A 15,520-nucleotide genomic window follows, 5' to 3' on the forward strand; every position below is an offset into this window, starting at 1 on the left:
ATTCACTTGTTTTGGCAAGCTTTTTTGCTGTATTGGATCTCCATCTTGAATGCACGAAAGCATTCAGTTGGACTGCACAGCTCTGCTTCATTTTTCCCCTCAGGTTTCTGAACCTGGGCCAGAATATGGCCTTACTCCCGAACCTACACTTCTTCGTTGTTGAGATCTCTTATGTTTCGATTTGGTGCAAAGTCAACCTAAGTTGACAGGTCTTCAAACGTCCGGTGTTGTTGCTTAGCTTAATCTTGGGCTAGTTTTTGAGGAAATGGTGACTTGTATGCTCGTGGCATGTCGGTTAATAACACAAACAAACATCTCTCTGTCAAAAATTACGAGTTATGAGAAACTATGAGGTGCCCCTGTGTTTTGCTTGGGGTTTCTAGAAATAGTTTAGGGAGGCCCCATAGGACAAAAAAAAAAATCTAGAGGCATATTTCTTCATTCCATCAGAAGTGGCAACATAAAAATAGTGACTGAAATCTTGGCTGAATCTTTGATCCAGGGAAATCCAGAGAATGAAAAGGGCATCTTGTTTGTGCAACTTGAAGTTGAAGCCTAACTTTTTTAGAAGGAACTATGATGGATTGACACACATCACGCATGTTAGCAAGCATTTTAGTTAGGCCCAATTTTTGTTGTGATGCTGGTTAGGAAAAAGCGCTTGTCCATGGGATTTTGGTTTGGCTCAGAGACAGCAACATAAGCTTAGTTTGCCTGTCAGCATGCTATCAACAGAGGTTATGGATGTCTGATGTACAGAAACCTGTCAGTGTAAACCTGTACTCCTCTTTGGCTTCCACCAAAGTATTTAAGGAAAGCCAAATACCAAAAGCCAAATACTCATCCATAGTAAAATCAGGTAAAAGGCAAATAGCCATTAAGTAGGAAAGGGGAGGGTACTGGAGTGTTTTCATAAGAGAGAGAGAGAGAGGGAGAGACCACTCCAATTTCTAGGCCTTTGTAGGTAATCACCCTTACAGGTCAATAAAGCACAGAAATCTGTGTTTGTGATTCTGGCACTGTCCTGAGCCAGGCCAAGAACAGCATGGGACATGCTGTCAGAGTGCAGTCCTGAGCCAGGCCAAGAACAGCATGGGGCACACTGTCAGAGTGTAGAGTAAGACAAGAGCACCAACTCAAGAAACATAGTTAAGGTCCAGTCCAAAGTTAAGCAGAGTCAGGAGCAGTGTTCCCTCTAAGCTGAGTTAGTGTGAGCTAGCTCACAGTTTTTTAGCCTCCGGCTCACACATTTTTGTCTTCACTCAGGAAGGATGGCTCCAGAGCAAGCTAATTTACGCAGCAGCCAAATCGCTCGCTCACGACTTTAATGCCCAGTCGCTCACAAAGTAGAATTTTTGCTCACAAGACTCCACAGCTTAGAGGGGACATTGGTCAGGAGTCTAGTCCAAGAGTCAGTCCATACAGCAAGGTCTGAGAATCCAAGAGTTACTCACAAGCAGGTTCAGGAGCAAGACAAAGGCAGAGTCAGGAAACGGTCCGAAGAATCACAAGGTAGAGGCAGGATCCAATGCAGTGGTCACATAGTCAGAGGGGTTTCAACTTCTTGCTTCCACACCTAACAGCCTCCCTTGGCTTGGTTTTTATAGCCATATGCTTAAGAGTCATTCTTGCTGCCAGCTGCTCAGGAGTAATCCTGTAGTTACTCAAGCAGCTGGCATCAGGCCAGGAGGCGAGCACTTTGTTGTCTCTCCTGTGTTTCTGTTCATACCCTCTATCTACAGTGCTCTAAGGATTTGGGTGATACTGGAGGGCTGGAAACAATCAACTGAGTTTCACCTATTGAATCAGGGCTGGAAGGTGTTGGTGGATCTGCACCAGCTGTTGGCTATGAATCCTGGCAAGCCTACAGCTCATCTTCCTGCTTGCCGGCTTCTGCTGACTCAGACCTGGATACACAGAGCTCCTCTTCTCCTGAGGAGTCCTCACTCTCGCTGAGCCACGGCTGACCCACGGCAGGCATTTTACATTCTACAGATCCTCATGGATCTCATATTGTGGCAGGTTATCCTTGTGGTGATCAAAGCACAAGTGACAATAATCAGATTTCAGTCCCTCAGATGGGACTGCAGTTGGCAAATTGGAAGTAACTGGTAAAAGGGTACACGTAGGGCAAAGACCAATGTAACTCTGAACATGGCTGTCAGCTCTGCTCTTGTGTCAGTGTTTTTATCTTTGTGTACTAACGAAATAAATGCTGGTAGAAGTAGAAGAAGAAGGAGAGTTGGTTTTTATACCCCACTTTTCTCTATCCTAAAGAGTCTCAAAGTGGCTTACAGCCTTCTCTTCCTCTCCCCACAACAGGCATCTTGGGAGGTAGGTGAGGCTGAAGGAGTTCTGAAATAAGTGTGATAGGCCCAGGGTCACCCAGTAGGCTTCATGTGGAGGAGGGGGGAATCAAAACCCGCTTCTCCAGATTAGAGTCTGCCACTTTTAACCACTACACCACATTGGTGTGGCGTTCCTGCCACTCTCTAGGTTTTCTGGTTTTTACTTCTGTCTTTGTTGTCTCTTCTTATGACTCGGAAACACGGTGCCCTGCTGGTGAGTGCCTGGGCAGAAAGAGGTTGCATCAGTTCCATCCCAAGCACCTGGGCCACAGGGTGCTTAGTTTTTTCTATCTGGAGGGCCAGGCAGCAACAATAGCAACCAAGAAGGCCAGGGGTTGATATTGTAGGGGGGAAATGACATATCACCGTTTGATTCAAGGAATGCTGAAGATGGATTCTAACAAAGGTCTCGGTACCATGAGTTCCATTTTATATTGTGTCTGTTTTCCACCGCTGCTCCTAGGCTACTGGAGTGGTGCTGGATTCAGGGCTACTCCTAACCTGCCAACTTGATCTTTTAAGGAATATATAGTCTCATCTCTCGCAGGGGGGGGCCTTAGATACATTAGCAATCTAATCGTATTTCTTTTACCGTTTTGTGGAACTGATTCTCCGTGTAATGGCCAGCTCCATATCCCACCTTGAAGCATCTTTGTGAGTGTCCATTCAGCCTCTGCCTTCCTTGCCAAACTATTTCAAATTCTGAGGAATCACAAATACTGCAATCGAGAGTTAACGTTTCCAGGCTTCTTTTCAGCCTTTCAGTAGAGAAAAACAAGAAGAAGGCACAGTAAGCCATCTTTCCTGGGAGCTCTTGCCTTCCTTACACTGGTAAACATTATAAATACTAATAAGACACTTATTTGGTTTTAGTGTTTTAATGCCTTGAATATTTAACAGGTCTGGTGATGTGTGTTCGGGTGACTCATAGGTTTGCCTGTCCCAGTTTTATGCTGGAGAGGTTTTCTAGCCTCTGGTGAGAAGCACAGAAGGGCCTTTGCAAAGCAGAGAGAGAGAGAGAGAGAGAGAGAAAGAGAGAGAGAGAGAGAGGCAGACTAGAAGCACGTTATTTAAAAAAAAAAGCCTTGGAATCTAATTTCTGACTCCTGAAGCTCCACTCCATGAAAAATAGGTCTTGCAGATCTACCTTTACTAAACCACTTCAATGACATGGAATTATGTAGAAACCTTTCTTGATTAACTCTGTGTTGCTGTGAATCTTTCGATAATTACAGATAAGGATCGTCATTAACGGGCAGATGACATTCCAGTGTGCAATCCCAGCTTGCCTCTCAGAGGTGTCTTAAGTATGATGGGTTGTTTAATCTCACTCCCAACCTTTAAAAGGGCAAAGAAGCTGCTAACCAATGACATTTGCATCTAGGTCCTGGGGTGTGTTTGGCATTTTTTGCTCCCATAGTGGATATCAATGTTTGGTGGAATATACTGAAAGCTTGGTAAATAGCAGCTGAGATTCCAGTGAGAGTTCTGCTAGCATATTTCCTGAGTTTTCCATCATACTTCGTATAGGCACCTGAGAGAATCAGATGGCTCTTTGTATGCACACTCAGTATGGATGTTCCATCACTGCAGTTCGGTCCAGAGGTACACACTGAAAGTCATTTTAACAATATATGTTCAATTTATTTTATATTCTCAAGCCCTTTAAAAAAAAAAAAAAGCATACAATAGTACCTCTGTTTTGCTTTTGAAATTCCAGCAGTTCTTTTGGACTCATAGATTGGTGTGTCCGTATGGGATAGTTAAGTCAGAATAACTTTGCCATGGACAGTCTTTGAAGCAGGATCTAAAAGGAATATTGGGTCCTGCTTATAGGATCATACCTGCCACAATTATGCCTGGTGCCACTCTGTCCATGTGTACATAAGAACATAAGAAGAGCCATGCTGGATCAGACCCAAGGCCACTGTTCTCTCTGAACTGAATTAGCGTGAGCTAGCTCACAGTTTTTTAGCCTCCGGCTCACGCATTTTTGTCTTAGCTGAAGAAGAATGGCTCCAGAGCAAACTAACTTATGCAGTAGCCAAATCACTCACTCACAACTTTAATGCCAGTAGCTCACAAAGTAGAATTTTTGCTCACAAGATTCCACAGCTTAGAGGGAGCATTGCCCAAGGCCCATCTAGTCCAGTGTTCTATTCGCATACCTCTAGGAAGCCCACGAACAGGAAGACTACAACAGCCTCATCCTGCCTGTGCTCCCCACCAACTGATTTTAAGGAGGCATCCTCCTACCTGTTACTGGAGGGGATAGATATTCGTCATGATTAGTAGCCACTGATAGCCCAGTCCTCCACAAATTTGCCCACTTAAAGCCTTCCCAGTTGGCGGCTATGACCACATTCTGTGGCGGCAAGCTCCACGAATCCACTATGCACTGCGTGGGAAAAACCACTTCCTTTTGTCTGTCCTGACCCTCCCATCCTCTGGCTTCAGCGGATGATCCCAGGTTCTAGTATTATGGGAGAGGGAGAAAAGCTTCCCCCCGCCCACTCTTGCCATGCCATGCAGAATTTTATAAACCTCTGTACATGGTTCCACCTTCTGAAAGGCATCCTGTGAGTGTAAGATGTTACAGAATCTGCTGTTACAGTTGGATGCTAGGCATAAAGCACCATTGAATCACAACAGTCTACTATTTCCTATGGCAGCCAACCGGATTCCCTACAGGGCCCACAAGCTGGGGCATAGAGCCCAAACCTCCCCTCCTCCCCTGCTGCATAGAGCCCAAACCTCCCCACCCTCAGTAACTGGCACTCCATGGATTACCACCTCCAAACACAGAGGTCTCATTCAGCTATCATGGATACTAGCCATTGATAGACCTGCCCTCCGTGGGTTTGTCTGATCTCCTTTTACAGGCATTTAAGCTAATGTGTTGTGTGAAGAAGTGTTTCTCCTGAATCTACTGCCCATCCGTTTTATTGGGTGCCCCGAAATTTGGGAGTGTGAGGAAAAGTTCTCTCCACTTAATGAACATACCTCATAATTTTATAAATATGAAGTTTTATTGGCAAGACGACATTACTGTAATGTTGTGTCGTTATTATCCTTTTCTCTACAAATTGCCAACTTCTGTTTTTTATCTTCTTGGGAGGTAGGGAGAGGCTCACTGATCTCTTGCACTGTGGGGGTGGCAAAAAAATTCATTTCCCACACAAACTGAGCAGACTTTTTAATTGAAATTGCTGCAATTTTTTTTTCATTCATTGACTTCTAAAAATATTTGTCCCCCATCTTTCCTCTTGGCTCAAGGAAGCGTACAGGTGTCAAAAGGTCATCCAACCCACGCTAAATGCCTTTCACCAAAAGGGCACCAAACACAAATTACAAAGTACTGGGGTGCACCTGCACATACCTCCAGCTGGTAGGCTGCCACCAATTCTTTGATCTATCCCTCCAGCCAGAAGCCAAAGGATAATCTCCTGACTTTCCCAGGAGTGTCTAGGAAGTCCTCTCTGCGAGGTAGACTCACAGCAGGAGTTCCACAAAAGTTAAGTATTGCAGTAGGTAGTCCGCCAGTCTAGGCACTATATTCAAATTGCAGGCTGCGAAGACAACTGACCAGAATTAATATTTAAAATATATCTTTATTAAAGTGCAAATAATACTTTAAACAAGAACAGGTACTGTGAGGAGAAAATAATAAAACTAAGAATCCAGAGGCTAACGAAAACACAGTAAGACATTGGTTCACAAGTTACAAGATGTTACCCATTCATAGTTGTGGGTTCCAAAGCAACTCTCTCCAGAGTCAGCAAAGCCAGTGCTGTTTGGCTTCAGCAAGCATAAGTCCAAGATGGCCAAAATGAGCCAGAGTGTGCCAACATGTCTTGATAGCAGGTAGGCACCCTCCAGGCTGCAGAATAGGTCTGAAGAAAATTCCTGTGTTGTTAGGCCTTTGCACGAATCAGGGCCTTCAACAATTACCTATAGCCAAATGAATGAGCCAGTCGCTGACCAGATGACCTAATAGTTCCTCTGACCATGTGAGAAGGAGATGGGTCTGTCTGCAGCCAGCCCAAACTGGTTTTCCGCAGATGGGTCTGTCTGCAGCCAGCCCAAACGGGTTTTCCACCACAGGTGCTTAATTGGATGGAATGTTAATTGGGAGACAGTAGTAGGAGATGACTCTCTAACACAGCTGTGTTCTTTTCCCAACAAGGCAGTTTGAGTCTCTGAGAAAACACTCCCAAGCAGGCCGCAGAAGCCTGAACCAGACTTTGGAATCCGAACTCCATTTTCAGTGAACCAAAATCCGTGACAACAGGTAGTAATTAAAACATTACAGTTTAAACCCAAATAAAGTAAAAACCAGAAATACCTCCCCCTCGCCAAAAAATCTGCTGTTTATATCCCATAAAAAGCCCTGGCAAACAAACAAGCCTCGCAGTGTCTTCTGAAGATCTTGAAGAAGTGGTCCCCCTCAGCTCTTCAGCGAGTCCCGTCAGACTGGGAGCCATGATGGAAAATGCCTGGTCTCTGGTCAAGGCCACCCCAGCCATCCTAAGTAGGGGAACAGCCAGCAGGTGGCAGTCTGAAGGCAGTGGTTAGTTCATGGAAGCATGTGGGAGGAGACAGGCATGTAGCTATGTGAGCCCTGGCCATGAACAACTTTAAATGTCAAAATCAGCTTGAACTGAACTCAGAAACAAACTGCCTGTCAACGGAGCAATTTTAAAATGGCCAAGATGTGTTCCCCTCTTTCAGCCTCTGGAAATAATAGGGTTTCTGCATTCTGTATGAGGCGCAGTTTCCAGGTTGTCTTCAAGGGTAGCCCCATGTAGAACACATTTCAGTAATCCAGACTTGAGGTTTAAAAAGAAATGACGTTTGCCACACAGTGATCAGACTCTTAATCATGATAGCTCTGTCATTAGCTCTTGGTTCAGCAAACAGCGAGCTTATCCCTGCCTTAGATTTTCTTATCCCTTACAGATAAGAATCTGTTCTCAATTCTGACCTTACATTTCATGTCATTTTTCTAAACAGGTCTTCAGTTTTCATTCTCACTGGAGTTACACATGAACAATAATTACCATGTTTATATCCTGCTTAGCCTTTCCTACTCAATGGCAATCATACCTATGATTTTATGATTAATTGGGAGACAGGGCCCTCTTTCTAAACAAATATGCACCGTGAGTAGTGGTAGCTGTTATCTAATTTCTCCAAGTGTTGAGCATCTATTAAAAGGCACAGAACATAACTGTCCACGTATCTAGATCCAGAAGGACAGGGAAAAAAGAGGGCAGGTTGCCAGCTGGAACCTGGGGGACCCACACCAGGATGTCTGGCAATCCTGCACAGATCAGTTCGCCTGGAGAAAATGGCTGCTTTGGAGGGTGGACTCTATGGCATTATACCCTGCTGAGGTTGCTTCCCTCCCCAAGACTCACCCTTCCAAGGCTCCACCCCCAAATCTGCAGGAACTTTCCGGTTTGAAGCTGGCATCCCTAAGGGGAACTGATCTCTGTAGCTGGGAGATCCATTGTGATTTCAAGAGATCTCCCAGGTTGGCAACCCTAGAAGGAAATAAAGAAGCAGGAAAAGGGGAGAGGCTATGGGGCCTTCAGGAAAGTGAAAGAGGAAATAGTGGGGCAGGGGGAAACCAGACGCCTCCCGCAAGTCCTTGAGGGTTCACACTTGTACATTTGGTGTAGTGGTTAAGTGTGCGGACTCTAATCTGGGAGAACCGGGTTTGATTCACCACTCCTCCACTCGCACCTTGGGCAAGCCGTAATTCTGGCACAGCTGTTCTTGAAAAAGAGCAGTTTCTGTCAGAGTTCTCTCAGCCCCACCTACCTCACAGGGTGTCTGTTGTGGGGAGGGGGAGGGGGAGGGGGAGGGGAAGGAGTTTGTAAGCCGCTCTGAGACACCTTTGGGTAGTGAAGGGCAGGGTATAAATCCAATCTCTTCTTCTTTATACTCCACTTTTCTCCCCAGTTGGGACTCACCTCCTCACGATGACTTTTTATTCCCTGAAATCAGGTTGTGCTGTTTGAGAAGAAGATGGAACTGAATATGAGCTAATCAGAGCCGGTTCCTACACTGTTTTACTCTGTTGGTTGTTTGTTTCTCCTTGTACTTCTCATCACCCCCTGGATGCAGGTTTTATTCTTCCCCCCTTTCTCTGCACTGTCCTCTCTGTAATTTTCCACCTGATGCTGGGCATTTATTTTGTCAGATGCCGTCCCACAGAGCACTGGCTTCAAGGATCAACAAGAGCTCTTGCCAGATGCCTGAAATCCTAGAAGTGGTTGTTAATTTAGCCTATTTGCTGTTCAGCCCTCTCTCAACTCTGCTAGGAATCCACAGTCACATACTAGGCAGCTGGTGTTCTCTTATCCCCATTTCTATATGTTGGTCTTGGGATTCAGCTCTGCCTTAGATAACATGGGTAGATTTTCAGGCATTGGCTTTTGAGAGTAGATTTTGTTTCCATTCACTGGTTCTTCTTTTTTGGACCCTTTATTAGGAATAGTTGCGCACATTACAAGACTTTTCTCATGGGTTTCTTTAGCATTTATTGTTTGGATGGTAGTCATAACAGTGGCCCATCAAAGTTTTCTTTAACCTTCAGATTAGAGTCTTTCCTAGTTTGAATTCCAGATGGTCAACTGTATTCATCTGTTGCAGGAAAAAAAATGAATAACGTGTTAGTCTTTAAGGTGCCACTAGAGTCCTCTTTATTTTTGACCGTTGCCAGCTCCAGGTTGGAAAATTCCTGGAGATTTTGTGGTGGAGTCTATGGAAGCCAGAGTTTGGGGAGGGGAGAGGCCTCAGCTGAATAGAATGCCAGAGTCCACCATCCAAACCAGGCATTTCCTTCTGGGGAACCATTGCTGCCATTCTCCAGGTGAGGGCTGGAGATCACTCTCCAGATGGCAGAGATCAGTTCCCCTGGAGAAAACAGCTGCTTTGCAGGGTGGACTCTGTGTCATTATACCCTTCTGAGGTCGCTTCCCTCCTGCTTGGGTCCCCACTGTGGAGATAGTCTGTTGCCAACTCCAGGTTGAGAAATTCCTGGAGATTTGAGGGGTGGAACCTGAAGAGGAGTCTCATCTCTGAGGAGGGATGAGACCTCAGACAGGGGAGGGCTGGAGATCACTCAGAATTACAACTGCTTTTCAGAAGGCAGAGATCAGTTTCCCTGGAGAAAATGATAAGCTCTGTGTCATTATACCCTGCTGAGATCACAACAGCAAATTGACACTGAGTGCCCAAGGCTAGGCATCGCATAGGGCTGGACCTGACCACAGAGAGCTGCTTTCTAGAGCTCTTTGTGTTTATTTCCACAACGGGCCTTATTCCTAGTGGTATGATAAAGCTCTTGGCCTTTTAGGTGCCAAGACTACTGGGTTTTAGGGTTGGCAACCTCCATGTGCAGTTTGGAGATCTTGAGAAAACACAGGGGTCCATTCCTCTGGAGAAAATGGCTGCTTAGGAGGATAAACTATGGCAACATACTCTGCTGAGGCCCCTCCCCTTCCCAAACCCCTTCCTTCCCAATGCTCCACCCCTAAATTTCTAGGAATTTCCCAACACAGCATTGGCACCCTATTGTGGGGGCAGGGGGAGGGAAAGATAATTGCAAAGCAATTTCAGTGTTAGAATTTCCGTAAAATGATAAAATAAATGGCATCTGAGGGATTTCAGCACACAGCCCTTTAACAAAGGGGGGGGGGAATGCGTTGAGTGACTGACTTGCTTGTCTGTTTCCCTCCCGTCCCCTCAGGTTTCTGTAATTTAGAAGTCCTGACCTGAGGTCACTTGATACAATATTCTTCCTTCCTGCAACCAGCAAGTAAAAATCTCATTCCCTTCCCCTCTTTATAAAATAAAGCAGACAGGCTGAATATTGGAAGCAGTTATGGGGCACCCAAGCCTGCGTAAAGCTAGGCCAGTACAAAGGGATCCGAGAGACCATGCTAACTGCTTGTAAGAAATAAAAGCAAAATTCTGCTATTAAAACACCAAAGGGAGATGTTCTTTCTTTGATGCAACAAAAGAATATGAAGGCAGGGAATTAGCCTCCTGAGGAGTTATTGTTTCTGCCTTGAGGAAGCCCAGAAGAATATCCCTGTGGGCTTTTGAGGTGAAGTTTCAAGATCTCTTTTGTTAGATTAATGTGTCTTCCACAAAGTCACGTTAGCTCAAAAGGGCCTGTGAAAATGTGATCAGCATACATGGAGCGTTTCGTATACGAGGGAGAGCTTTTTGTGTCAATAACAGGCGTACACAGTTTTGGATTTTGCAGGCAATAAAAGGAGGAAGGGTGCTCAGGAAGGCTGTCAAATTACAGTAATGGTGTCGTTGAGAAAATGCAGACGGATGGCTTTTTTAGCTCTTCAGTGAATCCGCTCCTATCCGTCCAAAGAACTGCTCAGATAAAACGGTATTTTCTCACAGACGTTGTTTGTGCTTTTTTGATTTTCATGTTGTATAAGTAGATTATCTGGCAGAGGAGGACTGCTGTTTCTTAAAAAGAGTTTTGTTTTTTTCCCCTTCCTTTAACACCCTGATGCTTGCTTGGTGCTTTGACTTCCAGGGACTTGGGGGAGCTTCTCATGCTCACCCTCTCTCCCTCTCTCATAGGCAAGGTGGAGATGCCCAGGTCACCTGGAGGCTGAGACTCAATACTTGAAAGGCCCACATCAGCCTTCCCCACGTCCTGTTATGTAATTACTGGGAATGGAGGCTCTTTCCCACACTTTGAACTCTTCCAGGCTCACAATCATATAAGAAGAAAAAGACAATTAAAAAAAGACTTTTCAGTTCCATCTTCAGCAGAGTTAACACTCTTCTAAACTCAGAAGGATGTAATTCTGCTCATAGTCGTACAGTTAAAAAATAATAATAAAGCCCCGAAACGACTATCAATTAAAAGCCTAAGGGTTATTACTAAAACTGGTACAAGCAACGTACCTTGTGTTGTCATGTATACCTAGACTGAGAAGAGAAAAAGAAACCAAAGTGTATTTTCGGAAAAACGCCCCTTTGTGTATGTACTGTAGGGCCAGTGGACTTCAGTGGGAGGGGAGGAACTATGGCTCAGTGGCAGAGCATCTGCTTGACATGCAGAAAGTCCCACGTTCAGTCCCCAGCATGTGCAGTTAAAGGGTCTGTCAGTAGGTGATGCAACTAGACCTCTGCCGAAGGCCCTGGAGAGCTGCTGTCAGTCTGAGTAGACAGAACCAACTTGGATGGGCCGAAGGTCTGATTCAGTATGGCAGCTTCATGTGTTCATGTGACCTCTGTGTGTGACACACAGTCTGGAACGTGGTGTAAAATATGTGGTTTGGTTAAGGAGTCTTGAGGTCACAAAGTTCCGTTTGAGCATGAGCCGCTGGCGCCTGCTACATGGAAGAGATCTTTAGGTTGGCGCTCCAGTAGTAACAAGTACAGGACTTCTTTGTCCTACGGCAGTGATGGCGAACCTTTTAGAGACCGAGTGCCCAAACTGCGACCCAAAACCCACTTATTTATCGCAAAGTGCCAACACGGCCATTTAACCTGAACACTGAAGTTTTACTTTAGAAAAAACATCTCATACATTAACTTAAGATGATCCAAACAAAGTAAGGAAAGCAATCCTAAATGATTTCATTTACTTTAAATTATTTGGCAGAGAATTCGACACTTTAATGGTGGTCTAGGCCTGGCTGGGGCGATGGCACGCGTGCCCGCAGAGAGGGCTCTGAGTGCCACCTCTGGCACCCGTGCCATAGGTTCGCCACCACTGTCCTACGGTGTCCCACTCTTATGGCTTTTGTTTGTCCTTGTTCTTTGACCTTTATGGTTGCACCTGGATATCCTTCTCTTTCCTGATATATATCTTTGTAAGCCTTCAAAATATTCCAAGTCAGATTTTGTTTCAATTGTAGCAGCTTATGTGAATGAACACTTGTTATGCTGAGTCACCTAATTTTTAGCAAAGAATTCAACTTTCCCTGGATTATTATTATTATTTAGCCGAAAGTGGACTCGGCTACAGATGCATCGCATAGGGCTTGACCTGACCACGGAGAGCTACTGCCATCAGAGTAGGCAGTACTGACCTTAATGTACCAATGGTCTGATTCAGTGTAAGGCCGCTTCATACGTACAGACGTTTGTTGTAGACAAGCTGCAAAATCCAGTGCTGTCCTTGGAACATAAATATGTATGCCAGTCCACAGAAGAGTGTGCTGTTCACATCTAGCAGTGAGGATAAAATGAGTTTCCAGTGTATAACTGTACAGGTGTTCCACTAACTGAAGAAACAACCTGATGAACAGTTTTGAGAACTCTCCTTTGGTCAGTTTACTGCTCTGACGCCAGCGTATGTTATAAGTGCAGATCTGCAGGCTAAGAAACCATTTTAACATTAATGCCTTTAAATCGACCTTTGGAAATTCTGCAATGGTATTAAGCTATCAATCCCCCGCCCCCAGCTAGGGCTGCGAATCTCCAGGTGGCAACTAAAGATCTCTCACAATTGATCTCCAGACGACCAAGATTAGTTTCCCTGGAGAAAAATGGCTGCTTTGGAGGGTGGACTCCATGGCATTGTATCCCTTTGAGGTCCCTCCCCCTTCCCCCCGCCTTTCCCAGGCTCCACCCCTAAAATCTCCAGGTGTTTCCCAACCCAGAGCTGCCACCCCTACCCCCCTGGCAATATTAGCAGGCCCTTCTGCAAGAGTTCACCCATATGAACATTTCAATTGCTGCAAAAAGTGATCCAAAAGATGTGTAGGCCGACGTGTTAACAATGTTTGTGTAGACAGATTTATAATAAGGTTACTAGTTTAGAATTACCTTGCATGGCGCAAACTATCATGTTTGCAAATGTGGTGGCTTGGTCATTGAGCATCGATACTTTAATGCAGTGCCTTAAATACCTATGCATTTAATTTTAATTTATTAGCAGATTCATATCTCATTTTTTCCTACAGCTTCATGGTGAGATCCAAAACAAGCAGTGCAAACCTATGCAGAGTTACTCCAGTCTAAGACCATTTATTGAGAAGGGCTTAGTTTGGAGCAGCTCTGCATAGGATTGCAAATATGACACATTTGTTTGAGTAGGTAGTATTAAAATATTTGACCCCCTCCTCCCTCCCATTCAGTGTTCCCTCTAAGCTGAGTTAGTGTGAGCTAGCTCACAGTTTTTTAGCCTCCAGCGCATAGATTTTCGCCTTAGCTCAGGAAGGGATGGCTCCAGAGCAAACTAATTTATGCGGCAGCCAAATCGCTCGCTCACAACTTTAATGCCAGTAGCTCACAAAGCAGAATATTTGCTCACAGGACTCTGCAGCTTAGAGGGAGCACTGCTCCCATTCACAGTCTGAAATTATATAGATGCATCACAGTGAGCTTCTCCTCTGCTTAAGATGCGTGTGGGAGGGGGTACCACTAAAAACTTTTGTGGAATACCTAACATCTCTCTGTACGAAGAAGAATTCTGTATAAATCTGTCACTTTGGAAAGATCTGTGTTGTATTAAAATATGCTGCCGTTCAGTATCTGAAATAATTTGACAGGTTCATTTCAGCTGCAAAGCAGCTCTTCCAGAGAGCCATACTTTGTTCTCATAGATGGCAATTCGTAACCGGAAGTGTTAAATCTGTCACTTTGGAAAGATCTGTGTTGTATTAAAATATGCTGCCGTTCAGTATCTGAAATAATTTGACAGGTTCATTTCAGCTGCAAAGCAGCTCTTCCAGAGAGCCATACTTTGTTCTCATAGATGGCAATTCGTAACCGGAAGTGTGGAGAGGCAAAGGGGACTGTTTGTTAGGAAAGGGGAAGACTGGTTAACTTTTTAAAAAAGAAGTGAGGAACAAAAGCAGCAGCACAAAGCAGCGAAAAGACCTTCCTTGTCTTCCTCTCTCTAGACCTGGAGGTTTCAAGAAACGTGACTTATCTATAAATACAGGGAATGTATAAATACAGTACAAAACAAACAAACAGACTCTAGCAACAAGCCTGGAAACTGATCTCGATATTGCTTTCCATTGACAGATAACAAATACGCTCCTGCCATCACCCTCAACGGTTTCATCTTTATTCTCGGAGGAGCCTACGCGCGAGCAACTACCATCTACGACCCAGAAAAAGGCAATATTAAAGCAGGCCCCAACATGAACCACTCCAGGCAGTTCTGCAGGTGAGACAAAAGAAATTTATCATTGCATTACCAGCATCTCAATATTTCTCTGCCAGAGAAAATTATTACATTAGAGTGAGAAGCACTGTGGGAATGGAGACGCATGCAGCATTCCTCTTTACTCATTCTGAGAGTATATGTTTTAAGGTTGTAATGTTCTCTGGGGTATACTAATAGAAACCTCGGGTTAATTATCTGTCTAGGCCTCACTCTAAGTGCTTCCTCTTACTCGCTAAACATCGGCATGTCTCAGATATGACACTGGGCCCCTGTTCGATCATACGTTATTGTGAACTAGAATAACTTCAGAACTAAAACTGAATGTGGCCCATTTTCTTTTACCAAAATATGGGAGAAGGTGAGCACTTCCCATGTAAGATATTAATCACGTTTTTTTCTTATTTAAAATGCTCTGAAATCAGGTGAGCCCCATTTGCCCAGACTGACCAGCCCACAGGTGAATTGCCACAAAAGAAGCTGAGCTGGACTGTGAATGCTGACTGGAAACTTTGGCAGCCATGGGTGGCATCCAGCCCTTGTGGCCTACTGGTGCTTTATACTATTAAAACCCCATTTCCTGAAATAGCTTGAGAACATCCAAAAACGTTTTAGAAACTAGAACCATGGATAGCACTCTCCTGTCAAGCAAATAACATGGGGATGGAACCTGTTGAATTAAGACAAAATCAGGCTTCTGTTCTGTAAAACTCAGATAACGGTTTTAGGATTCTAAATAGGAAAAACTCCCCACCCACCCCCCAAAAAACCCACTTGGTTTCACAAGCGAAAACTACTGCTGGTTGAGCAGAAATCTTGTCGAGTTTTGAAAATGTCACATTAAATGCAAGCCAGGCAGAAGAAGCTGTTAAGTTTTTTGTTTTGTTTTTTGGTCCTGTGCTGAAACACTTGAAACTACTGCAAATAGATCTTGAATACAAGCTTAGCCACCAATCTTAACTAATCTCACGGATTGTTGACTATGTCACTGCCTTTACAAAGG

At 44.6% G+C, this 15,520-nt stretch overlaps 1 protein-coding gene across 2 annotated transcripts in view; it reads left to right on the top strand.

Moving 5' to 3' along the window:
• KLHL29 (kelch like family member 29) overlaps positions 1-15,520 on the top strand; it is a 554,920-nt gene that overhangs the window by 513,177 nt on the left and 26,223 nt on the right. For both annotated transcript variants that reach the window (XM_015407338.1, XM_015407337.1), the window contains exon 12: positions 14,376-14,520. In XM_015407338.1, the coding sequence (XP_015262824.1) occupies positions 14,376-14,520 (145 nt within the window). The remainder of the gene's footprint in view (positions 1-14,375; positions 14,521-15,520) is intronic.

Source organism: Gekko japonicus, unplaced genomic scaffold (assembly GCF_001447785.1).
Source record: "Gekko japonicus isolate JY-2015 unplaced genomic scaffold, Gekko_japonicus_V1.1 scaffold239, whole genome shotgun sequence".
Taxonomy (NCBI): Eukaryota; Metazoa; Chordata; class Lepidosauria; order Squamata; family Gekkonidae; genus Gekko; species Gekko japonicus.